The sequence below is a fragment of the Apteryx rowi genome, unplaced genomic scaffold, assembly GCF_003343035.1.
Source record: "Apteryx rowi isolate R43461 unplaced genomic scaffold, aptRow1 scaffold_68, whole genome shotgun sequence".
Lineage (NCBI taxonomy): Eukaryota > Metazoa > Chordata > Aves > Apterygiformes > Apterygidae > Apteryx > Apteryx rowi.
In genome coordinates, this window is record NW_020450960.1 from 2,502,075 (window position 1) to 2,527,193 (window position 25,119).

General features: G+C 51.9%; 1 protein-coding gene and 1 long non-coding RNA gene across 2 annotated transcripts in view; both read left to right on the forward strand.

The window, feature by feature from the left end:
• Positions 1-9,720, forward strand: part of CSMD2 (CUB and Sushi multiple domains 2) — a 331,313-nt gene extending 321,593 nt beyond the window's left edge. Inside the window, exons 63-71 of the mRNA XM_026086083.1 lie at positions 703-814; positions 2,965-3,144; positions 3,317-3,382; positions 3,981-4,142; positions 4,769-4,881; positions 5,961-6,048; positions 7,211-7,349; positions 7,897-8,074; positions 8,732-9,720. Coding sequence (XP_025941868.1) covers positions 703-814; positions 2,965-3,144; positions 3,317-3,382; positions 3,981-4,142; positions 4,769-4,881; positions 5,961-6,048; positions 7,211-7,349; positions 7,897-8,056 — 1,020 coding nt within the window. The 3' untranslated portion in view covers positions 8,057-8,074; positions 8,732-9,720. The remainder of the gene's footprint in view (positions 1-702; positions 815-2,964; positions 3,145-3,316; positions 3,383-3,980; positions 4,143-4,768; positions 4,882-5,960; positions 6,049-7,210; positions 7,350-7,896; positions 8,075-8,731) is intronic.
• Positions 9,721-18,247: 8,527 nt separating this feature from the next.
• On the forward strand, positions 18,248-22,549 carry LOC112975622. The gene is made up of 4 exons (XR_003256680.1): positions 18,248-18,353; positions 19,735-19,859; positions 20,902-21,016; positions 21,850-22,549. It is a non-coding gene; the product is annotated as an uncharacterized LOC112975622 (long non-coding RNA).
• The last annotated feature ends 2,570 nt before the right edge of the window (positions 22,550-25,119 follow it).

Here is a 25,119-nt window from a genome sequence, read left to right on the forward strand (position 1 = left end):
TGACCGCGGGGCCTGCGAGGAAGTGGTACCATGTGCATGGTACAGCCTCGCTAGGGAGGACAGACAAGATGCTTCAAGCCCTACTTGGCGTTTTTATTTTCAGCATATTCTGGTTTTAAAGCATAAACCAGTTTAAAATAACGTGGATCAAAGCCAAACAGCATCATAGTGCCAACCCGTTTGAAGCAGAAAGTGAGACTGACAAATCCATCTTCATTATTTTATTGAAACAAAACGCAAAAAGTAAACAGTCTTCAGAAAGTAAATATACCTCAAAAATGCTGAAAAGTCAGTTGTCAGGTTTTGTGATCCTTTTCACCATTCACAATCCAAATTGGCATTTACAATATGAGTGAAGGATGTTTGGTTTTACTAGTTATTTTGAATATCCCTTCTGACAAAAATTTCAGCCATTTCCAAATATCACCTGTGTCTGATGCTAATTTGGGTGTATTTATATGACATTAAAGCCTTGCCTGTGTTGCTAATGAAGCAACTCTGTGCACAGTTAACAAAGGCAGCAGTTTTCCAAGGGCTCTGACAGCTTTCTTGATACTAGATTCTGGCAGAGTGGTAAGCATAGAAAGCAGGTAACTCCCCTTTTCAGTATATAGAAGAGGAAAAACTATATGTATTTTATTGTAAGCCTGGGTGAATTAYGTTACACTGGAAGGTTTGGTGTTTTGTCTCCTATTGAAACAGGTGGGAAGCATAATTCTTTTCAAGTGTCAGAAAGGATACCTGCTCCAGGGATCGACCACCAGGACCTGCCTCCCCAACCTGACGTGGAGCGGCGTGCAGCCGGACTGTGTCCGTAAGTGTTGGGAGAAGTTTTATCGAGGACAGCAGGTGCCTTTGACCATGCTGTTGCCTTGTTCTGTTGTCGCTGTGCTTCACCGTGGGAATAGCTGGCTCTTCAGAGGTGGTAATTTTGTGGGAGGGCTCTCAAAGACCATATCCTTGAAGAAAAGGGGGATCACACAGTCAGTCAACTTGACTATACCAGCAGCCGGTTTTGAATTTGGGTAGATTATTACTTGTYCCTCCTTAGAGAGGCAATTTGAGGTGAGGCTTTGTTTTGTGTTTCTGAAACCGTGTTTGATGGCAAAGATGTGAGCTCACACTCCAGGGACTAAGGTTAACATTTAGCCAGAAGGCCTCTCCAGCAGAGGGATGTTCCTCCTGGTCTTTAATAGCTTGTTGCTCTTTCTTTCAAGCTGTCCATCATCTTTTCCTTGCTATAGCAAAAGGAATTTAATTTAATGTATTTAAGCTGTAATATCCATTGTGGCCTCTATATCATCTTATCGTAAGTATTAAAATGCTTCTCCCTCTCCCTTGTGAGATGGTTTATGGGTGAGATGTATTTCGGTTAGCAAACCCTATCGCTCCAGCTGCTGCGAGCAGCCCCGTCGGGCAGCCCAACGCAGGGGCCAGCCTTTAACGTTTCTTACCAGCAGCACCGGGGAGAGGGGGCAGCTGCAGAGGAAGGCAGCTACCCCCTCTGCTTGCCGTGGTAACGTGAGCGTGACCCCGGCTCACAGCCTTGCCTCTCTGTCTGCTGAACTGGAAGACTGCAGAGATGAAGAAACAGCTGTGGATTTAAGTGGGGTTTTGCTTCTGTTGCTAGGTGCATTGAAAGAGATGATGTGTTTTTGGCTTACTCACGCTAGCGAGAGCGACTGAGTTGTTGGCTTTAGGTTTTCTGCAAAGCTTCCTCCGTCTGCAGCGTGGAAGGGCAGAATTAGATGCAGTTGCTGCTAATGCAAAGCTGAACTGTCGTCTCCTGACTAGGGCTGCGGGCTTGGAGCCGGGACAGCGAGATACTGCTTTAAGACTGTGCGAGTTGGGGTTAGTCTCTCGGGCTTTCTGGGTTTTATATTTCATCCCCTGTAAAATGAGGATGTAGATAATACCTCATGAAGGCTGCTGAGGATTTGCTTTCATTCATGAGCAGTTTGAGAGCTACAGAAAGGGGAAATTTACAGTGTGGGTGAGAGGGAGCTTCCTGCCTATATATGATTTATTAGCTTTGTGTTGTAACTTCTCAAGGAAAACGGTGGCACGTTTACAACAGGACCTGACAGAGCAGGGCGTGCACGTGCTCTCTCTGGTGGCAGGGAGCTGGACAAGCTGATCTTAGATTTCTGCGGGCCAAATCCCAAAAGCTAGTGAGCAATTATAGGAATTTATGACTCTTGCACACTTCCGAGGACTTACTCTGTGATCCTATTGACAGGCAGGTGCAAATCATTAGTAAGCACCCATCCTGCGAAGAGAGGCTTTAAAAAAAGCAGGTGCATCCTCACCCCCACTTGACTCACTGACTTTACCTACTGGACCTTGATGTGCTGTGAAGGTAGCTCAGCGCAGCTTTGCCGGCGGGCAGCTTTCCACCTGGGGCACAGTGTTGGGGTCAAGGTTAAGAGGAGGGATGAGGGTAGCTGCCCAGTCTCCTTTCCTGGTCTTTCTAAGTACGTTTACAAAGGCAGGCATTAAAAAAGGGKTTTTTTCCCCTGCTTGGAGGCAGCTGTAACCATTTGACCACAAGAAGTTCAGGCTTCTGCTCAGCTTCAGGAGGGTAAATGGAATTTTCTTCTCTTACCTGTGTCAGACACAAGATCTTCAGCATCGTTTAGTTACGAGGTTTTTTTCCTTTAAAGGTGGGAGATAACAGAGCCTGATTTTCAGTTCATGAAAGCTGGAACTGAATGAGGGATCCCCTGAGAGCTTTAGGCAGAAAGAGCAATCTAGCCAGCGAGGCAAGGGAAATGGTCTCATTAATTCATCCGGCTGGGAAAAATCCAAGCATGGCAGGGTCTCCCTCAATGATCGGAGAAAGCTTTTTCTGAAAAAGCTCTTTGAAGTGAATTCTGGCCCTGCTGACGTCGTCGGTGTCGTTCTTCTGCCTTTCTGTGTGTGTGCGGACGGTCTCTCTCATGTCCGTTTTTCCTGTCCTTTCAGCTCATCACTGTAAACAGCCGGAGACCCCCTCCCACGCCAACGTCGGCGCTCTGGATTTGCCATCTCTGGGCTACACTTTGATCTATTCCTGCCAGAGCGGCTTCTACCTCACGGGAGGCTCCGAGCATCGAACCTGCAAAGCAGATGGCAGCTGGACAGGGAAGCCACCCATTTGCCTCGGTAAAAGCTCTGAGCGCCGTAACCCCGTGCTGGCCAGCCTGTATCAGCCCGTATTTCCTATACTGACAAGCCTACAGAGGCTTCCCTGTGTCGGCACTACCACAGGAGAAATGTCTCAGCGGTCTTAGATGCCGCAATATTGATCAGTTATGGGTTTGTCCTTCTCTTTCAGCGGATGTCCGGCCCAGCGGGAGGCCGGTGGGCACTGCGCGGGACCCGCCGCTCGCCAAGGTGTCAGGTACCGTCACCGGGCTTTTCGTCCGGAGGGAGCTGGAGGATGAGATCTTAGACCTGCCCCACGGAAATTACCGGTGCCGTCCCCTCCCGCCCGCTCCAGCGTCAGAGCGCGCAGAAACCTGGTTGTTCCCTGCAGGTCTTAAAACCGTGGGGCGAAAGCAGCCGTGTGCCYCGGCCCGTTCGTTCGTGCTCCGCCAGAGAACGGGCAGGGGCCTCGAGGGAGCCGGGCACCAACGTCCGCTGGCCTCCCCAGGGCGCCCCTGAAACTCTAGTCCTCCACGATGCTTTAGATTAGAGCCTTTTTGAAACTTTTTTTTTTTAACTTTTCCTAAGAACCTATTTTTGGTTTTTGTTTGTTTTTAAAACTTTGAAGGCTTTTTTTTGTCAAAACAACAAAATTAATGTCATCAGCTTGTTTGTTCTCCTCTTTTCCTTTTGTACGCGCTGATGAAAAAGCAGAGAGAGAGTGGGTGGGATCTGAGATATTTAAATACATATTTGTGAATTGGGGAAGAAAGAAATTTGTTCTGATTCCTGAAAAATAAAAATAAGTGGCCATGCTCTTGTTTCTTTCCATGCCCAATTGCTGTGGTGTCTAGTGCCTGCAGATGTGTTTGCAAGGAATTCCCTTTGGAAAGGCTCCTATGAGTACATGGGGAAAAAGCAGCCTGCAATGCTGTCTGTCACTAGCTTCGACCCTGCCACCAGTAAAGTCAATGCCACGTTGATAGACCACAGTGGTGTGGAGCTCCAGCTGTCTGGTAAGGATCTGACACCGGCGGTTTCTGGGGAATTACACTCACGGTGTTGTCACATCATTCACCTTTGATAAGCGGCATCCCAAAGCAAAGGACACTGTGCTCTGTTACCTGAATTATGTTGATTGCTTGACAGAGCTTGACAGAACCACCCAGTTTTGGAGTCTGATCTTTGACTGGACTAAAATGAACAGAATCATGTACCTGGGTTTGCTTTGACTCCACCTGAAAGCAGCTCCGGGCAGTCCATAGCTTGTTCCCTTTATGCTGGAGTGGCAGACTTGTAGTTAAATACAAACAAGATTAAATGGCCTGAGTACCCTTGTCCCTGTCCTCTGTGGAGCACCACGCTGTTGCCGATCCAGTAACATTAGCGAAACATTAACAGTTGAGTCTCTTCCCATGTGCAAAATATCTTGAATATCCAGTGCTGGGGTGGGATGGGACACAAAGGGTTGTGTTTCTGTGGTCCGTTTCCTGGTGCTTCCCAGTGGTAGGTCTACAGGAGTTGTTGCCTGCTCTAAGAAGATAAGCTGGTTTCTCTATTCCCTCAGGTAGAAAGTTAATTACTTTGAACCCAAATGGGTTTTTTTTTGTGATCTAATGATTAAAAATCGCATATTTTCCAGGCATTTACAAAAAAGAAGATGTGCACCTGCTTCTCCAGGTTTATCAGATAACGGGGCCAGTGGAGATCTTCGTCAACAAGTTCAAAAACGATAAATGGGCTCTAGATGGACACGTAAGTGCACGAGCACATCATGCACAAAGTAGCTGGGAGCAGTATTAGGCTGTTATCCTCCAGCGACCTGCCGGCCTGCGGGGTGGGTGGGTAGGTGGGACAGGCTCCCAGCACACGAGGTAACACTGCATGAGCAGTCAGCTCTTCCCTGCTCCCTTGCAGCTGTGTGTTTTCCAATTGCCCCGTGTTTTTAAATCTGTAACTCAGCACTAAAGGAGGAACCAACATGACTAATTCCACTTTAGCATTTTATGTCTGTTAAATATCGAGCTAGAAGAGCTAATCTTCCCCTCACGGAGTGAACTTTTCACCCCAATTTCTGTGTCTGGTAACTTCCCATGCCCTTAAGAGACCCACTGGAGCTGAGAAGAAGTGTGCATCTCATTGACCCCTGGCCACTTGTAGCCCAGAGCCATTGCTATCCCTTTTGAATCAGMAATATGGTCTGTAGCTTATTGCAAACAGGATTTTTTCCCCCTGAGAATTGAGAGTCTTAACTAGTTGGACAGTTGGACTTTTTGAAAAATACCACAGTTTTCTGTGCAATTGAATTAAATTGATGCTGTGCATAAAATTGAAAGAGACTGTGGAAATGGAACAACAACTGCTCATAAGCAGTTGGTTAGAGTAAGGTCTTGAGCAAAGYCCAGCTGCTGTGTTGCTGGAGCTGTTATTGGGAGCTAACAGCCAAACTTCATGTGCTGTGGCAAACAGCACCTTAAAAGAGCTTAGAATAGTTCGTTTGCTCTGTTTTATGCCCTAGATTTTTTTCTGTCATTTAACTGTGAACTACTTAGTGCCAGTCTGCATTTTCATATGGGATCTAGTGCACACATGCAAACACTTCCCAGACCTCCAGAATCCCTCTACCACGCTTATGTCTCCCTAGGCACTGGTATTCCTAGTGAGATTTAGAGGCATGACTGCTGAGAAAGTCTCTGTAATTATTGTAAAATGTTTTTTATGTGGACAATCATATCTGTAACTGTGAGCAGATACAGGGCCCAGGGACAAGACGGGTGCTAACAAGCCAGGAAAATGTTGAAAAATCCATTAATCTCTGGCCTCTGTCATTACAGGTCTCATCAGAGTCATCAAGCGGCACGTTTGTGTACCAGGGCTTTGTGCGCGGCAAAGGGTTCGGGCAGTTTGGCCTTCAGAGACTTGGTAAGCTTTCTCTGATTACTCTTTTTTGCCTTGATTGCTGAAAGCTGGATTTTGGTGGTAGTAGAAGTTTTCAAACTTGAAGCAGTTTTGCTGTCCCTGGCTTTAATTCTCAGCCCTGCTGGGCCGAGTCTGCAGCAGGTGGAAAATCCTGTGGTGCTGCTGGCTTGAGTGGTGGGGTTGGACGTTGTAACCTTGGCCTTTTCTCTCTCCTTGGGAGGCTTCCCCAGCCTTCCTGTGTCCTCCTCTGCGCCCGTTYGTGGGCCACCAGCACCGTACACCCTGTTCCAGGTGAAGCTTATCCTGCAGGGGTGCAGGGGGAGAGGTGCCATCGCCTCTGCCTCATTTGACACTGCGCTTGTCATGTGGCTCGGGATGGGGGGGAATCCCAATTGCTGGTATTTCCACAGTGGTTGCAGCAGCTTTGCCCTGGCTTGTGTTTAAACACTAAATGCATTAAACATTTGGAGATTCTGACAAGAGGGACTAAACCCTTCCTTGACTTGGATAACACAAGATTTGGGGGAGACAAACAATACAACTTAACAAAAGCATTTTTAGCTTGGGGGCTTAAGTGAGAAATTTAAATAAACAAGTTTCTATTCAAAGAGGGTAAGAGCTTTGGAGGCACAAACACCATCTGTTGTTTTCATGCTACTAGATGTCTCACCTAAGCACCCAAGACCTATTACTACTACAGAAAGCATTTCCATTTCACTTTCAGAAATCACTGAGGCACATGAAAGCTTAAACTACCCAAGGTCTAAGCTCCTAAATCTCTCTTAGAATGTGACTTGAGCTCTTAGATCTGTTAGGAGTCTTGGAATCTGACCCCTGAGTCTTGTCACCTTTATAGAGAATTAGTTGCGCTTTATTCCAGCCTTTGGAAGTCTCCCTTAAAGCCCAACTTTAAGTTTCCAAGTAACCATATTTTTGAAAAATAAATGTTTACAGCTCTATTTAATTTTACTTTTAGATAAATTATGATTCCCAAACTAGGCTAGATCTCCAAACCATTCTGCATGTGACTTGGAAGCTTTGATTATCTTTTACAGCAACACTTGCAACTGTCTTGTTCTCTCGTTGAAGATGTAACCCGTAACTCAAGCAAGCCACGTTTCTTGCAGCTTTGGTGTGAAATGTGTTTATTTGTGTTGTGTTTCAGACATCAGCATGATTGAAAACGATCCAGAATCGATAGGACACCATTTTGCATCAAACAGCAGTTCTGTGGCAGCTGCCATTCTTGTGCCTTTCATCGCCCTGATTATTGCAGGGTTTGTGCTTTATCTCTACAAACACAGGTAGGTGTCAGGAATGATGCCAGTAAGTGAAATAAGTTAAGGGAGCTGACAGAAATATTTGTGCTCTTGGCTTGAGGGTAACCCCCTAGTTCTCTTTTAATTCAGGAGGTGAAAAAATAATGGAGGGAGCATGCGTGGAGGGGAGAGAGTGTTAGGAGAATTTTGTCGTCTTTATGACCACTAATAAGATTTGTAGCGACATCAAGTAAGATAAGGCAAAGCAAATTTCATACTTCAGCATTCGCGATGGCTTTGCGTATGTTGTAAATTAGTTATGTCTCGTGATCGATGCACTGCTGGGAAATGCTGCGAAGGACTGTGTGCATTGGCTACTCTGCAGAGGGAGCATGCTCAGGGCTATACCAAAGCCTGGAGAGCTTCCTGTGCTGCAGCTCTATAGGAAGATTTGCTGTAGGTCCCTTCTGCCTTACCCCAGGTGTCCTACCTCCTTCAAAAGCAGCTTTTTCTTTAGGCCTGGCAGTGCTTTGCTGTGGCTACAGCAGGAGTGGCCATGACCTCTTTGGGTTTTCTCTCTGGCATCCTGCAGGAGAAGACCAAAAGTCCCGTTCAATGGCTACGCAGGCCATGAAAACACCAACGTCCGAGCAACATTTGAAAACCCGATGTATGACCGAAACCTGCAGCCCACGGACATCATGGCCAACGAGACGGAGTTCACAGTCAGCACCGTGTGCACAGCTGTATAGCACTCGTCCCCTCGCGCGGTGAGTGGGCCAAAAGGCAGCGCGCCGCCGTGCCGGCGCAGCCGCTCTCCCATCCTGAGCCACGCTGGCCATGATTAAAATCCCGGTTGGCTGATGAGTGGGTGTCCATGCTGCTACCATGGCCTCGACGAGGCAGCGTGCCCAGATGGCACCTTGATCTTATGTGCAGGCTGTACAGAGCCTCGTATTTGTCCCTTTTAGAAGTTGTCCTGTGAGCTGGACCGAAGCAGTGGTGCAAACGAGCACTGTTTGCCCACGAGATCTCTCCCTGGGGCGAGAGATGCAAAACGCATCTGGGTGTGAGATGCTCGCTGCGAGCCGGGCCGTGGGCCAGCCCCTAGATAACCCTGCGAGGAGAGCAGTCGCCAGGTAGGCAAGGAAAAGCCAAGTCTCCAGGGGATCGTTCACCGTGTGAGCCCAGCAAGGTGTTTTGCGCAGTGGTCGGAGGGAGTTAAAGCAGCATGGGGGTTTTAATGTTTTACTGCCTGGGCACAGAAGAATAACTTCGTGTCATAAAAGCCCCCTGTGGCCCTAATGGCCACTTCTAGACTGGAAAGTTTTTAGTCCGTAAAGAAGCTCTTGCAGGCTTTGCCAGTGTTTCCGTGCATAGTAACAAGCTGTTTCTTTCTCTCTCCCCCTCCTTTCCCGTGGTCCCAGACTCCTCCGGGGTGGGTATCTAGTCGACCATCGTGTTTCACCTCACCGGTCTCCATCCGTTCTCTCCCCTCTCCATCTCCCTCCTCCCGACCTTGYCGAGGCTGTGGAGAAGCTGCTGCACCTTGTTGGACTTTGCGTTGACTCCGAGAGACTGCAGGTGCCCTGCGTCGTCTCGGCCCGCGCCGTGGCCAGGCGCACCAAAGGGAATGCTCTGGCCCGCTCCTCCTTCCCGGCCTCCCGGCGGCTCGCAGCCCCGTGCCAAGACCTCTCTGGCGGCGTGGGGGGACCGGGGAAGTTGGGCGATGTGAAGGCTCTTACAACCCGCTCTTTGCTCTCTGCGGAGAAGCGTGGCCGTTTTCCAGGAAGGACCAGCAGGGTCTGTGGGGTGCAACCAACCACCCGGTGCTTTCGGGAAGAGCTCGTACGACAGAGGCAAACGCGGGTTGCACTGCACAAGATGCCGATCGGGTTAATTGAAAATATCAGTTGTGGGACACGATGAGCAGTTGCTTTGTTGTATTTGGTTTTGCGGGTTCGTTCTTTGTTGGTTTGCCTAACGCAGGGGTTTTACAGAGGAAGTTTTCAGATGGGGCCTTTTCTGCAAGAGAAGCAAAACTTTTCAAGTTTTTCTCCTCTTCCCCATGTTTAACTTTCCTCTGTAGATTCTTGTTGGGTTTCTTCTGCCCTGTGTTCATTTTAATGTTGTTTCTTTGGAAGCTGAGACCGCTTTCAGGGCTGATAAGGAGACCTCTGCCCATCCCTGGCCCTCTCCATACAGCGCTCAGTTTTAACTGCACCCAAACACCCCAACAAGGAAGCTGCTGATGGACAGGAAGGCACAAAAACCTCTTTAAAAATAACTCTAACAAATACTGATTTCCCCCCAAAAGCATTCAAAAGCCTTTGCCCTTTCCACATTGATCCTCCAAATGGCAATGCAATAAGAGTTTTAATTTCTATCCAGAGCTCTTCGCTTTATTTCCCTGGGGCAGAAAGGTTGGCTTGGCTTTCAGGAGCGCAGATAAGGCAGCTTGACATTTTTCCTTCCTCATAAAAGACGGATGCTTTTGTGGCGACACTGCCCTCCTCTAATAAAGAGGAGAGCTGCTCTTGTTGGTTTAGGATTTTAGTCTGTTTGGTCTGAGTCGCTCTTTTGTAGGCCAGGCTGGAATCAAAGAATGCAACAGTACCRTTTTACCAAGCTGTAAGTCAAGCACCTCTCTGAAATACAGCCCACTTAGAGCAGTATTAGAGTCAACAAAGGAGCTCTTTTCTATAGAAGACTTGAAGGGGAAACAGAATTAAAAGAAACGGGGTGGTGGTTACGTCCATGCTTTCTTTTAAACACTAGCTTTCCCCCACCTAATGTCAGCTGAGGTTCTGTCTAATGAAAACCACAAGGTAGTTCTTTTTCCTGTTCTGTTTTTCCTTTTACTTGTGTGTGTGTGCGTGCGTGCGTGGGTGTATATATATAAATATATATTATTTTTTTTACTTCTGTCTCTTATTCAGAGCTCTTAGAATAAGCAGCGTTCTACAGCCTATTTGCCGAACAGCCAGCCTGCCAAAAAATGCCATCTCTGCTCCCCAAAGCATGCAGAAATGTTGTGGTTTATTCGGGAGAGGTGGGTGCAAGCGCACGGCGAGCCAGAGCGGGACGCTGCCGCGGGGAAGGGGCCACGCGCACGGCGCTCAGGGCCAGGTCGGGGCCACGAGAGCGTGTCCTGCAGCAAGGCGCTCTCCCAGCTCGTGCCGAATAAGCTGGCAGGGCTGAGGCAGTTTTGCAGCGCTGGCTGGCAGAGGAGGTAAATCCCTTTGAGAGCAAGGGCAGGCACCTGCCCCGCGTCGGGGGTCCCCCGATGGCGTGCACGGACCCATGCGGCGCGTGACCAGGCTGTCCGGGCCGGAGCCTGGGGCTAGGGTGCATCTCCCCCCTCGCCCACCTGCGTCCGCCAGGGAGCTGCCTCCGGTTCGCRCAGCCGTACCCGAGGTCAGGCTCCGCTCCCGGCTCTTCTGCTTCTRGCTGCAAATAGGTCACCGGTTCCTGACCGCGTGATCCAAGTCTGCTCTCCTGGCCCATGCTGGAACCCCCCCCAGGTCCCTTCCAACCTAAATTATTCCGATTCGTACCCCCAGCTGCTCACACAGCCCCTTCTTCCTTTTCTTTGCCAAGCCCCGCTAGCGCAGCGTAGGGCCCGGGCTGCCTTGCAGAGCAGGTCCCGAAGGCAGTGCCCTTCTGCAGTCCTTCGTGCCCCAGCGCCGGTTACTGCAGCATCCCGGCACTTCTTGTTTCAGTGCAATAAACTCGTAACAACTTGGAGCCTTCCCACAACAGCCGCAGAAGAGGCTGAATCTTTCCAGGCGGCTGTCACCGAGCTAAAGAAAAATCTCTCCCAGTAGCCAACTGTGCTGAGCCGCTGGCACGCAAGCGGCAGCGCAGGGCAGCCCGTTGGGTTGCGCACGGAGGAGTGATGTGCCCGTGGGTACGTGTCCGCGCACACACACACAACCACGCTCAACAATAACAGGTCCCGCATTTGCTTTTCAGACCTTTCTGAATCCCACTCAACCGATGCAATAGCCAGGAGGAGCATGTGTCAAGGTGTGTAAAAAGCACGCGAGCTATTTTAAGAGCAAGGTAGGGAGAACGGAGGCTCTACTTAAACAAGACTTGCTGCTTTCAACCTATTATATATCATTTTCCACTGTTGCCCAAACAACAAATGAAGTGGAGGGGGGGGGTGTTCCATTTTTTTGCAAGCTGGCTTGGACCCGATATGTGACATCCTCCATCTTTGTGCCCAGCAGATTTGCATTATGTTAAAAAACAAAAAAAAAGGCAAAACAAAAAAGGAAAAAAAAAAAAGAAAAAAGAAAAAAATCCCTCTTTTGTACAGAGATATATTTTTATGAAGCAAAAGTTTGTACAGTTAAAAAAAGACACAATGTAAATGTTTTTTTTCATTATTGTAGTAAACAGTAGTGGAAGATCAGCTTTTTTTTGTAAATGTAATAAAATGTATAAATATGGTTTACATAAAAGTGTAAATATGTAATCTATACATACACTTGGCTTGTCTGCAATATATACAATTTAATTTATCTGTCTCTGTATATGAGGCTTTTCATTGTGTCCAGGCATACTTTACTGAATTTGAAAGCTATTTTAAATTTTTGAATTAAAATAAAATATAAATTTTTGCATTGCTTTTCTTACATTTTTCTGGTGCCTTTTTCCTGAGCTGTCACAGATTTCTTCCAGGTGCTGCCCCGCACGTGGGCTGATGGCGCAGGAGGCTCCCGGCTGCGCTGGAGGAGCCGCGGGCGCAGCGGAACCGCCCGGGCGGGCGATGGGGCTTGCGGGACGGCGCGCGGGGGGAACTGGGGTATTTGCAGGAGGTGAGATGGGTTGTGCACGTTTGCTTTTGCTTGACCTTCTCTTCCAGCCCGGGCTTCCACCACCCCCTCGGCTCCCGGCGGAGCGGAGGCCGAGCTCACGAGCGGATGCCCCAACCTTCAGGCTCGGCCACGCAACCGCGGTCCCAGGAGACCATGGAGGACTCAGGCAAGGCCCCTTCCCCCTCGGCCCGTGGGCGCCCGGGGAGGACGGTCCCGCTTGGACGTGGGCTGCAGGGCTTCACGAGTGAGCAGCTGAGTCGAGCCGACATCTGCCTGCCGCCCCGTTCGGTGCCCTGCTCTCGCCCGCACTGCGCTAATGAGATGTGATGTTCTTGCAGCTGCCGTCACTCCCGCGCTCCCCCTCGGCGAGGAGGGGGTGTCCGGAGCAGGAGCTCCAGGCTGGCAGATGAGCAGAGCCCCTCTGAAAACGGGTCCTTAAACAAGATCCTTAGAAAACAATCCAAATCCTTGAGATGGTGATTTATTTCTCAACATCGATACTGGGGAAAAAAACAAAACCTCCTCCAAGGGAGGATAGCTGCTCTTAATGTTCCTTGATCCGGGTCTCGTGCTGAATTTGCATTGCTTGAAGTTGGAAATCGAAATGGCAGAGAATTTCCTAGTTGCAAAGGGATAGCGAATGCGTTGTTACACATCTACTTTTGTGCTTTCAGAGAGTGTCTGAAGTTGCTGAGTTTTTAGCAATAGAAAGGCAGGTTTTTATTTCTGGTTTCCCCCTATGGAGCCTGACAACATGTTTTTGGTCTGACCTGTTTTATCTTGGGGGTTCCCACCGCAGTGGTTTTCCAACTGCGTTTTCCAATGTCGGCCCAAGCATAACCAGTTCTTCTCCTGAGCAGGCTAGAAATCACCTCATTGCAGCCCAAAGAGGAAGGATCAGCTTCTGCCGRTGCCGTGGGAGGGATGCTAAAGCGTGCGGCCATCCCTGCGCGTGGGCGCTCTCGGCGGCCGGGGGCTCCCTCTGCGCCTGAGGCCGGGAAGGCAGGAAAGATGCTGCTGAGAGGGAGAATAGGGGCTGGCAACCTTGGGGCCTCCCGTCCCTTCTCCACTCCTCTTGCCCTGACTCCAAAGGAAATATTTGCCAGCTTAAAAAACACGGCTGTAAAATGAGACATCTGCAACAGAGCAAAACCCTGGAGAAAGGTGCTGCCAGACGACAAATCAGTCATTTAATTGCGGCAGCGATCAGCCTGGAAGAAAGCTGCGTGCCCCTGCCAAAACGGTGCAGTTCATCGGTCCCCRGGACCACGTTAAAAAGCAGCTCGTTGAATTACTGCGTTTCCCACGCGAGATGTTGCTGCTTCTCCTCCTCCTCCCGTCGCGAGGGGGGTGGCTGCGGGCCGGGTAGGGGCCTCGCCGCGTGACCCCGCTCCGGACAGACTGAGGAGTAATTACTTGTCGCTGCCCCGTCCCCGGGCTCCGAGTTAATTCCTGTCTATATGCAGAATTGATCATTTTGCCTCTGCAGCAGGTTTTTATCAGACCTAGTCAGCGCGGTCAAGGGAGGCAGGAAAATACACGCCTGGCGCGGAGGGAGGCTGCTCTGCAGCTCCGGCGGTTTTGACCCGGCGTGCCCCAGTTTGCTCCGGCTAGGCCGGCGTTCCCTGCCGAACGCCTCGTCTCTCCCCCTCGCCGCCAACTCCCGCGATTAGCTTCTGTCCCGGCACCGATGGGCAAAATTTGTTTTAGACGAAGGGTGTTGCGCCGCCTTCGCTATGCTGCTGCTGCTCTGCTCCCGCTCGGTCRGTGCTGCAGTTTGATGCTCCCTCTGTGGCTTTCAGTTAACCTTTTATTTATGTTTTCCAAATCACAGGCGCTTTTTTTGTTTCGTTCACGCCTCGCCTGGCCTCCCTTGGCTTCCGTGAAATAAGGGCGGCGGGAAGGCAGGGAGACGTGGCTTGCTCTGGCCGGGCGGTTGCAGCAGACACGTCGTGCCCGGGGTCGGGGCTGTGCAGGCGCTCGGGACGGCCGAGACGCCTTTGTGCTTTGAACACTGGGGCAACGGTGCCGTKGCCGTTGGATTTGGGAGGATGCTGGTGGAAGAAAGATTGCCGCAACCTCTCTGAGCATTGAGCTTTCCCAGCAGGTTGTTTTTGTGCTTTCTGCCTCTAGCTCGTACGAGGCACACCGTTCTGTTCGGTTCCCCCAGCTGCTCATCCAGACTGTGCTGTGGGCGACGGCCGTCCAGCCCCGGCTGCCGGCTCTGTTTGCGCCTTTGGGGGCTTCGGTGCTTTTAAATTAGAGCCGGTAATTCTTTGGTTTCCAAGCAGCATGTTCCCGCTGGGTTTTCCTCCTGCTTTCCCTCYTCAGGCTATCTGGGCACTGGAGCCTTCTGTAAGGGGATTTATTCTGCACGTTTACGGGTGCTGAAGGCCTCTGCTCCGGCTCAGCTTGCAAACGAGAAGCCCCTCGGCCCAGGTCCCGTCTCATAGGGCTTCCGAAAGTTCCCCGAACGGCCCCCTTAGGGATAAATAAATAACATTTACGCCACGTTGGCACATCTAACCCCTTCCAGCAGGTTCTAATTTAGCCAGCACAATAAGCATTTACAGAGCTAATTAGCAGCAATTTATCGCGGCGCTGTGTAAATGAGCGATTAGCTCTTAGGGGTGTCCCGTACGCGCGATCCGCCCACGGCTCTGGCTCCTCCGCTGTTCGGCAGAGCTCGGCCTCCCGGCGGAAAGCCATTTCGGGAGGCAAAGCAGCCGCCCTGCCTCGCTCGGCCTCCGGACTCRCTCCGCGCCAGCAGGGTGCGACTTGGCTAATTTATTTTATTGCCAGGCGCGGCGGGCTCCGGAAGCCCACGGATGCGCGGTGGCGGGATGCGCTGAGCTCGTGCCTCCCGTCGGGACGAGGGCAGGCGCCGCCCCAAGGTCCGAAGCGGGGAGAAGAGCGCGAGTCGGGCTGACGGAGAGCCCTGCCGCTGCGGGGAGGCAGGATGTTTCCAGCAGGTATCTGATGGAAGCGGCTGCAGAAGCCCCCTGCTCGGCCTCCGTCGCGGCGGGGAGGCGATTTCGGCAGGATGGTTCACACTCAAAACGGGGCAGGCAGCCTCGGCGGCTGAGCCGCTGTCCGAGCGAGTTCTGGCCGCGCGGCACTGATTTCCCTCCGCGGGACCCGACGGAGCGCCTGGAAACGCACGTGTCCCTAGAGGAGAAAAAGCAAGAGAGCAAGCGAGGCGAGTAATGAAATGCTGGAGTAATTAACTGCGGAGGTAAACGAGCTGGCAGCGAGGCGCGGGCGCCGGAGGGCTGGCGGAGGACGAGCTCCCTGCACCGGGTGCCAGGGCTGGCGTGGGACCCGAGCAGGCGTCGCAGCGGGGCCGGGGCTGTCCTGCGCAGCCACCACTGACGGCTCTTTTGCTGGCGGAGGCTTTTGCTCCACGTGCTCTTCCTCACCCGTCAGCCCCGTCCYGGCTGCTGTCCACGGACCGAACTCTGCCTCGTGCCTGGTTGTACCCTCTGCAGACGGTTGCCTCTGCCCCGCTCCCACCAACTGATGGTTTCATAACACATGTGGGTTTGGGGTCAAATTATTTGGTGCTAAAACTTGTGAAGAGTTTTCCCCAAGCCGTTTTATCCAGGGAAACTTGCAGCTTCTTGGATGCAGGGGAAAATTTCATATCCGTCCACCTGAGACAAAGAGGGAGCCCTCCCCGGTCCGGGTTATCGCAGTTCAGGGGCGGACGGCGGGGTCGAGAAGGTGGGTGCTCGGGCGGCGTTTTGCAGCGCCGGCGCTTTGGGCTGCGCGTCGTGGCTGCAGTCCGCCAGCCTTTCCTGGGGTGATTCGACGCCTCGCCCGGGCGATGGGGACGGAATTGGCCGGTGCTGCCAGCGAGTCCCCGATGCAATTTAAGGTCAAGGAAAAGCTTTCAGTTGATTTTAATGGGATTTCAATTGGACGTTACAGCTGAAATTTATCCCTGCGCGGAGACCTTGCCCTGAGCCCTTGCACCACTTAGCGCTCCAACGCAGTGCTTTATCCATCTAAATAAGGCAGGGAGAGAGGAAGAAAGGTTTTGTGGGTAGTAGCTGTCTAACAACCACTTATACGTGAGACAAACTGCAGCCCTGATGTCGCCTAATTACTTGGTTAACGTTAGTTTATATTGTTCCAATTTCCTCATCAATTTTTAAATTTCGTTATAGGGATCCTACTTTGTACATAGCTCTTCCCAGGCTTACTCGCTCTCTTTATTTTATTGCCCGCAAATGAAAAGTTTAAGCCTATTCCTAAAAAATAAATAAATAAAAATAATAGAAATCCTTGCACAGAGCTAACGGCTTGTTTGGATATTTGCTGCTGGAAATACAGTAGAAGTTGGATAAGGGCCAGCGCCTGTCTGAAACATGCCGTTTCGTCAGGGTTGTTTCTCGCCTTCTGGTTGCACCGGAGGAGGACGGAGGTGACGTCCCGGCGTTCAGGCTCCGGACGCGGAGCAGCAAACGCGCTGACCYGGCCAGGCAAAAGGAGCCGGGGCCTCGTTGCACAGCCCAGCCGCCAGCGACTTTGCTCGAGCCGCCTGTTCCCGAGCCTGCCAGCGGTGCCGCTGCTGCCGCCCCTCTGAGCGATGCAATGCCGGGTTTCCATCGAGGCGCGTTTTGGCCTTCCCGCCCTGCAGCCAGCCCCTCCATCACACCTTCCTCCATCTGCCCCGGGTAAGTCTTTTTTGCCGAACAAAAACTCGCGTCTGGAGATTAGGGCAATGGTAGAGCTCAGTAATAATTCATAAGGAGTAATTTACAGCTGATTTATCTCCCCTTCTCTCTGAAGATAATATCTAGCAGCAGGTTGCAATTTCCCTTCGTTCCCTCGTTACTGCAAGGAGTTGACAAATATTTAAATCGTGATCGGGTCTGGCTCTCTGCTGACTTCGTTAMGTGTGGCTGGGGCGCGTTTCATATGGTGCTGTTCCCCGTGCCCTTATGGGACTGCTGCAAAAACACTCCTGCGGGTGGATCCTCCATGCGATGCTCGCATGGGTGGCTTTGAACCCTGCGCGAGGAAAACTTCCTTATTCCCGGAAAACAAATGAGATCATGACTAAACGCCAGAGCCTGCAGTGACTTGACGGCCACGTAGCACATCGTCCCAGCCTGGAGACGCGCTGGCACCTCCGGCAGAGTTTCACAGGCAGGAGGTGGCTCTGCCTCTCCTGGTGCCTGGTGCTGGGGGTCCAGCAGCTCCCACCGGCTTCCTTGGTCCATCCCTGGGGGATGTAGGATGCCCAGTCACCCTGGCTGGGGCGCACAGGAGCCTTGACGTGGCCACCCTGGATACACCATAACGGAARAGCATTCAGTAAATCCATCTTGGTTCCTCCAAATAGTTAAAGCAAATTAACTTCTTATTCCTTCCTAATTCAAAGTGCTGTTCATGAAAACGCGTGTCAAGGGCAGGATCAGGGAGTATTTTGTGCGGGGAAACGGTGATGGGGTTTGATGCTTGACCCCTGCTGCACGTCTAGTCCGGTGCCTTGAGCCTGCTGGTTGCAAATGAACTTCTTCCAGCCTGCGGAGCCTGCAGCCCTGCGCGTCGGAGGCAGCCGGGGCGCTAGCGCCTCGCTCCGCTTTGCCTTGTGGCCRGGCATCGCGGGCAGGCGCGAGCGCTGTCCTCGGGCCTCCGCTGCGGCTCCTTTCTCGTCAGGCCGTAAGTGCCGGGGGTGAGCGCTGGGGCCTCCCTGCCACCGGTCCAGCCCCCACGGCGCTTATCTCTGCCTGAGCAGCACCAGGAAAAATAAATAATTAAAGACTCCCCCTCCCTGGCTTTATCATGCGGACGCAGGCTCTGCCCGCTGCCGCTTCCTTTCGCAAGCGAGATCGTTCTGCCTCGATGTGTGGCTTCCGACCGGACAGCCCCACCGTAGGGCTAAATTGCCGAGCCTCTTAGCTCAACTTTACTCATTGCGTTATCACAGCTGGATGTCCTACGGAAAAATACTCAGCCACCCTCTTTGGCTTGTTTCTTAAAGGTTGGAAGCAATCAGCTTTTTATTGCTGGTGATGGCAATAAAATAATAATAACAAAATAAAAGGGCTTCCCGAGAGAGGGAATAATCCTCGGGCTGCTAGGACTGTAACAGTGGAGACGGTGAGCACGTATTAGCAGTGGGTTGGCTGCCACGGACCAGCTTGTCTCGTCCTTACACTTTCCCGCGCAGGGTGCTGCGATGACCCCAGCTGCCTGAAACGTGTAAAAGCAGGTACCGTTCTGCAGCCCGCAGGCGAGAGGGCAGCCGAGCATCGTAACTCCTTCGGAGACGGTGGGAGCTGCTCTGGAAACGATTCGGTTCCCCTGGAAATCTGGCCTCGCGTTTACGGCTGGCCCTGGCTAGACTAGGAAGACGGCACATGGTTTTAACACACTTGATGCTTTCTCAAGTTCAGTAGCTGCTTAGGGTTCATCCCTGCTGCTCAAACAGGGCAGTCTCCCGGCAGATACTCGTCACTGCTTTGCACTTATCTTGCCAAATAAGCAGTGTTTCCAGCTGTAAATGCATGCATGCGTTTGGGCACATCTTTCCCTGTGTCCCTGCTGCCACAGTGGTGACAGGGACCCATTTGCAGATAGGTGCACAGGGACATGGGAAAGGGCTGTGCTGATGCCCAGCTTGGGCGGCTGCAGCCCCTGGGCATCCTTGCTGTGCTTCTCTGTATGTCCATGCCGCAGCCGGAGAACAGGTGCCAGGGCATTTATCTGTTTCACCATGTGTGCAAGAAAAAATTCCTTAAAAATTGCCACCAAAGGAAAACTCCCTCTGTCTAGCAGAAGCTAAAGGGGCTGAGTTTTGCATTGAGGGTCTCAGGCATGTAACTGCTGTTCGCTGCAGGCTATGGACCGCCTGTGGTCTCACTGCGTGTGGCTGCTGTGAGCTGCATTGGCTGGCGTCTGGCTTGGGGACACGGGCCGTCCTGCTTTGACGGGGGACAGCCAGCAGGTCTGCAGAGACTCTCCATGCTGCTCTCGTTGCAGCGGCCACCCCCGTCCCTGCCCAGCGCTCGCAACCCAGCTGGAGAAGGCAAATGGGGAGCCCAGGGGCTCAGGGCCGTAGAAAAGGTGCCGGAGTTATCTGGAGCCTGGAAAAGCGAGGACCGGGAGGGACTTGCCGAAGTCGTGCAGGGAGTCGGCAGGTTGTGCTGCATTGCTGGGGCCTTGGAATAAACACGCTTGGGTTTATCTCCGAGGAAGATGCTGAGGTTATACAAATTCCCCACATCCTCCCCTGAACAGATGAGATATAAAATCCATCACAAGGGGCTGTTGGATGAGAGGCAGCTACAGTAAATCTGCACCTAAATGAAAAACCCAAGTATGACTTATTTTCATATTATTTAACTGAGATTTTGCATCTTGGAGGGAGGAAGGGAGAGAACGAATCTGAGTGAGGGAGGAGAATAGAAGCTGGGGTGTCTTTTTCTCTTTGCAAATGTTCCAAGCACTAAAAGGAGAATTTATAGTTCAGCGCTAGGGGGGAAAATGCATAATTCATTTTTCAGATTCGAGAAGACAAAAAAATGTGGCATTTCATTTGTACTTGCACTGTGAATTACAGACGAGGCCCTCTCCTCCCTCCCTCCCCCCAGCCTTTCCAGATGTGGTCGAGGGTCCAGGAAGCATTAGTGCCTTGGGAGTTATGCAGAGCTGCAATTCAGCATCGTTGTGCAGGTGTTTAGCAGAGCAAGGAAGAGGCTGGAGTTTATTTGCATAGGTGAGTAATGCCGGTGAATTCAGCATGCAAAAATCCCCCAGGGGTTTTGAAAATAACAGCTCTAAGTAGGACTCGCTTCACCTGCTGCCCAGCACAGTGCTCCTGCACGGTGTAACAGCTCCCGTGTCACCCAGAGGTGACCGAGTGTCACCTTATCGCTCACCGAGACGCGGCAGTGCCGGAGGAGGGAGCGCCGTGTGGCCACGGGAGCGCCGGCACGCCGGGATCCCTCCGAGAGCTGCCACCCCAGCGGGCTGGCACAGGGCTGCAGCTTTGCTATGGCCAGATTCAGCTCAGAGGGTGAAATCCCAGCCCTCCCGTTTCCCCGGGTTGTTCCAGCCAGACCAGATATTTCAGCTCTCTGTCCCAAACTGCGGTCTTTGGCAGCTGTTGCGTTCAGCCCCAGAAAYGATTGCATTCAGTGGAGGGCAGAGCGATCCCGGAGGAATCCTTCAGCCCCCCTCCAGCATCACCGTGTCCTAACTAGCTGAATGGGTGTAAAGTTCTTGGGTTTAAGGTATTATGTGACAGCAAAGTGCAATTAGTGTGTAAGAGAAGCTGTTTTAGTTATTCCAGTAAAGAGAAAATTATTCCCCTTGTAGGCAGGTGAAATAATTAATCATTATCATCTTACCATTAGATTTAATATTCCAGGGCTGTGCATGCGCGTGTGCCCCAGTTAGGTACCGTAGCCTTTATCAGCAACCTTCGACAGCAGCAAGCTCTCCGCAGCCCTGATTAAACCGCTTCCTCTTTGAGCCGCTTTATTCCCCTTTGAGGTGGTCAGTTAATCGTGGACGTTCGTCCCTGCCGATGCGGGAAATCACTGCGCACAAGGGCAGGGGTAGGACAGCTTCATTCAGGCCGGGTGGTTTGCGCCGGGTYGGAGTCCCATCGCTGATGCATCCCGGTGGCCCGGGAAGGGAGCTGCGCAACCAAGAGCAAATCAAAGTGCCCTCCTTTCCCCTCCGTACCGGGAGCATCTCTTCCACTTCACAGAAAAACATAGGAAAAGGTTATATTTGTACCATTTTCTGTCTAGCACCGTCACAGGAGCAGACCTGAGTCCCCCCTGTTGAGCAGCTGCTATCGATGGTGACCTGCACCACCCGCCACGCAGGAAGGGAACAAGGATCCCGGGAGTTTGCTGTTCTGGGGTAAGCTGTCGCCTGGAGAAAACATATCCCTTGCCTGCTCAGCTCGTACCCAGGTCTCCTACCTTTTCTAGTCTCACACTAGCTCTTGGCAGCACGATGCAGGGCTTGAGAAAGCCAGGCGATGCTGGGTGGCACTTGGTGCCTTGCCTGGCCCAGGTCTTCCTCTGCTGCTGGCTATGGCTCACCTGGGGGCCAGGGTGGTCCCCGAGCTTTTCCCAGGCGTGGTCCCCTAGAAAGTTTGGATGAGCTGCTGGAAGAGAGCCCTTGAAACGCTTTATGTAGTTGCTTTTCTTTTTCATACTTGTGCCAGTCTTTTTGCTTTGAGCTTTACTCTTTAGCCTGTTCTTTATTGTTCAAAAATCCTCTTTAGGATATAAACAAGTAAAACAAACCCACTAAGCCATCAAAGAAAAACAGAAATAAGCCTAGAAAGAATGAAACCCCCCAAACAAGAAGCAACAGCAGCAGCAGGTCTGCTGCACCTGCGCAGGGTGCAAGCGCCCTGCGCGTGGCCCCGGCCGGGTGAGTATGCCGCCCTTCGGCGAGGATGGCGCATCGGGGCGTTCCTAAGCCATTTTTATTCACRCCATGCAGAAAACTGGAGCTCTAATGCTTGATTCCTTCAGATGCTTTTTTTGCTAGTTTTTCACTTCTTATTTCTTCTCTGGTGACATCCCAGTTTGATGTACTTGCCTACCTCTGCTCAGTGCTGGGCTGGGAACAGAGCCAGGGGAGAAGCTATCTTCTGCAGCTGGCATCAGTATTGGTCCTTGGATAATTGCTGGCAAAGGCACTTGCCTGAACTGACCAGGGATTTTTTTCTTCCTTTTTAGAAGTTGAAAATACCCGTTTGGATTAGAGAATTCAGCTTCTCTTGACCCCAGAACCTCAATTCTGCTCTCAAAATTCATCATGAATAGTGAGAGCTCTGCAAAGCTTTCCATGGAAACCGTCCTTTCCTCATCGGGATGCTCAAGGCTTGCCCAGATCCGCCTGGCTTGTGGGGAGAGGGCAGGGAGGGCCCCAGGTTCTGCTTGCCTGCGCTGCCAGCAGCTTGCAAGGGACCCATCCTCCTTCCCCAAGTCCCTAAACCTGCCTTGACATGTTTTTTCCCTGGGAATTCGTGCAAGTCACTGCAGCCGCGCCGGCTTCTGGCACTTGTCCCGGTGTCRAGGCGACTTGAGCAGTCCCATCCCCAGCGCAGGCTTCCCCTTCCCTCCCCTCCGCCGGGGTTTTGGCGGCTGGGTGCTGCTGCCGAGGCTGCTCTGCAGCGCTCGCGTTGGCTCGAGGCGTGAGGACCTGCGCGCTCGGCTCCCGCCGATGTGAAAATGCCGCGTGAAATCCCGGCGGTCAGCGGCAGCCCTCCCTGGGGGAACGGCTTCCCCGGAGCGCGGTGGTTATGAGGGCTCGGCTCGGAGCTGGGAAGCGTTTGGGAGATCTCAGCGTTTCCTCCTGTCTCGGGCTCGGACAGACACGCTTTCCCGGGCTCCAGGTAGGCGCCAGTGTCCCCTATTCCCTGGCCTGGACACATGCTGCAGCAAGGGGCGTTTTCCCTGAACGGGGCTGGTTGACTTTAACGGGCCTTTTTCACTCAATGAGGGCTTGAAGATTTACCCCATTAAAGTAGATAGATTTGCCTAGTCAAAGACAAACTTTTACCTCTTATTGAGCTACTTTATATGCTTATTACTGTATTTACACATCCTTCCCCCCCACACACACTCCAATCCAGCCTTAATTTTCAACTGTTAATCAGGCAAAGCACYGTGGCACGCTCTTCTGTAATTAAAGAATTAAAGCCATACCTGAAGAATGCAGATGTGATGGCAAAATTAAATTATTTAAATAAAGCCAGGCCATTAATTATGCATGTCCTTCAATCTTTCATCTCTTGATAAGCTCCAACAGCTTTTGGAAGGGGAGAAAAAAAGAAGTTGAAAAGTCTGCATGAATTAATGAAGCACAAGAAGCCTGTTCTGGGGTGCTGGGAAGCGCAGCTGTTTAAACGCAATTTGCGGAGGGGGTAGGTTTCTTCGTATTCACATCCAAATTAGACACCAGATGGCTTTGGATAGAAAGGATGCGGGTCGTTGTTGTGGACTACTTAAGCGGGTTTTTTGGGAGGCCTAACCTGCTGTTTTACCTCCGACTCCTGCACCTCACCCTCCTTAGCAGCAGATGAGCGAACAGAAGTGAAGTGAAGTAACCCAGCAAGCGGAGAGCAGAGGCCGGCTCCTGCTAGGGCCCTTCTTAGGCATTTTGGGGTGGGCTGCAAGCTCTCCCCAGCACCGTCCCCGAGCCTGGCTGGCTCTCTTGGCCGTGGTCACCCACCAGTTTGCTCGTGTCTTCTGGAAGGGGCACATAGCCACCCTGCAAGGTCTCGTGTAACTTCACCATGTGCAGCCCTGACTTCAGCTGCCAGCACTGCGGCACAGGCAGGGGCTCGTCCAGCAACACCCTCTGGCAAGGGAGCACGGAGCAGTTTTGGGGGCACCTCTACCCCAGTCTTGRCTTCTGGGAGCTGCAGTAGGAAGAGTGATAGTGCTCCTAGAGAGGCGGTGGGAAGAAAGGATGTGACAGCTGTAGATCTGATCGAAGATGCTCAGAAAACACGCCAGTGGAGGAGGCAGACGAGTGGCCAGAGTGCGTCCCCTCATTCCTGGGCACCGGCCAGGTCCCCCCTTGCAGAGCTGGGCAGATGTCTGTGCTYTGCGCTTTGGCAAACTCGTGCCGTCCAGGGAGTCGCCCTGGAGAACTGAAAGGTGCCTTTGATGCATCGACCTTTAGATGTTCCCAGGTCTCTGATCTGSTGCCCAGCCTTTGGACCCAGGGCTGACTGATCCAGCGACAGAGAGCCAGGGCTTGGCTAGTGTCCCAGGCCAGGGGCTGGTTCTTGAGAGTGGCTAAATCCCTCCTGGATCCAGAAATGGATAGTCAGATGCGGATGGTGGCTTTCATCCCAGAGTGAGCCTAGGGACACGTGTAAGTGATAACAAATGGGCTTCGCACATGGCCAAATTGATTTCGAGCCCCTGCCAGAAGCCCCTTGAACCCCTGCTGTCGCCCTGCAGCTGGAGGCTCAGGTCTGCGTGTTTTCCATGACGGAGGAGCAGGACAGCTGTGAACAGTTTTCTTCCCATCGCTAACACTGCCGTGATTGCCGTCAGGTCCTAGAGGTGAGGCAAAGGGGAACAAATTAAATGTAGGACTTCTGTTCTTAGGAAAATAAAGAGGATGTAAAAACTCTGTCCCACACCCTGTTTCTAACCTTTTACAACGAGCTGGAGGACAATTTAATGCTTCCCTCTTTTTATCACCTCTCTAGACAGCCAAGGAAACATTATGCTTCAGAGAATCCAGCCACTTCTAGACCTGTCCAGTCTGGAAGACGTTTCTCACTGTCAGCGAGTTATAGCCTATAACTAACTCCTGCAGGGAATTTTTTTTTTTTTTTTTGGTACTTGCTTCTGAAACAGCTCATTCTGGCTGCGGTTGAAGTCAGGGCACAGGACTTCAGCGCACAGCCATGACCCAGCATGTCAACTCCTGTCCTCTGCCAGAGAAGGGCTGTATTTTAATTGCTAATTTGAGCACTTGCTGCTCTGCTATTAAAAATCTGGCATTGCCAGTAAGCCAGTGGCTTCCCTGGGGCGGCCCATGATGGCCTGGGTTCCTTCTCGATGCTCCTGGTACGTGGGACTTGTGCTGGGGCAATGGCCACGTCACCAGCAGCCAAAACGTGGGCACTGGTGCTATGCAGAGGAAGCTTCTCCCTTTTGTGATCTAGTTAAAAGGAGCAAGTCCTCGCCTGGACTCCYGGGTTAGCCAGCCCCAGAGCCAAGAGCACGGCTAACTCGGCACGCTATCCACGATAGCCATGTGGTGGTGGGCCAGCGCGCGGGTGCAGCCACCCGGCTGCTCTGGCAGGAGGTGACGGCTGCCACCCACGGGGTGCTGCCTCCCTCTGCTCTTGCCTCTTCTGCAGAAGGGCTCTCTTTGCAGTTTGGGACATCTATACTGGTAACCAGAAAGGACAGAGATAAAGAGTGAGTGCTTACAGGTGAGTCTGAAGCTTTAAGAGGACATTTGCTAGGTCACGATCT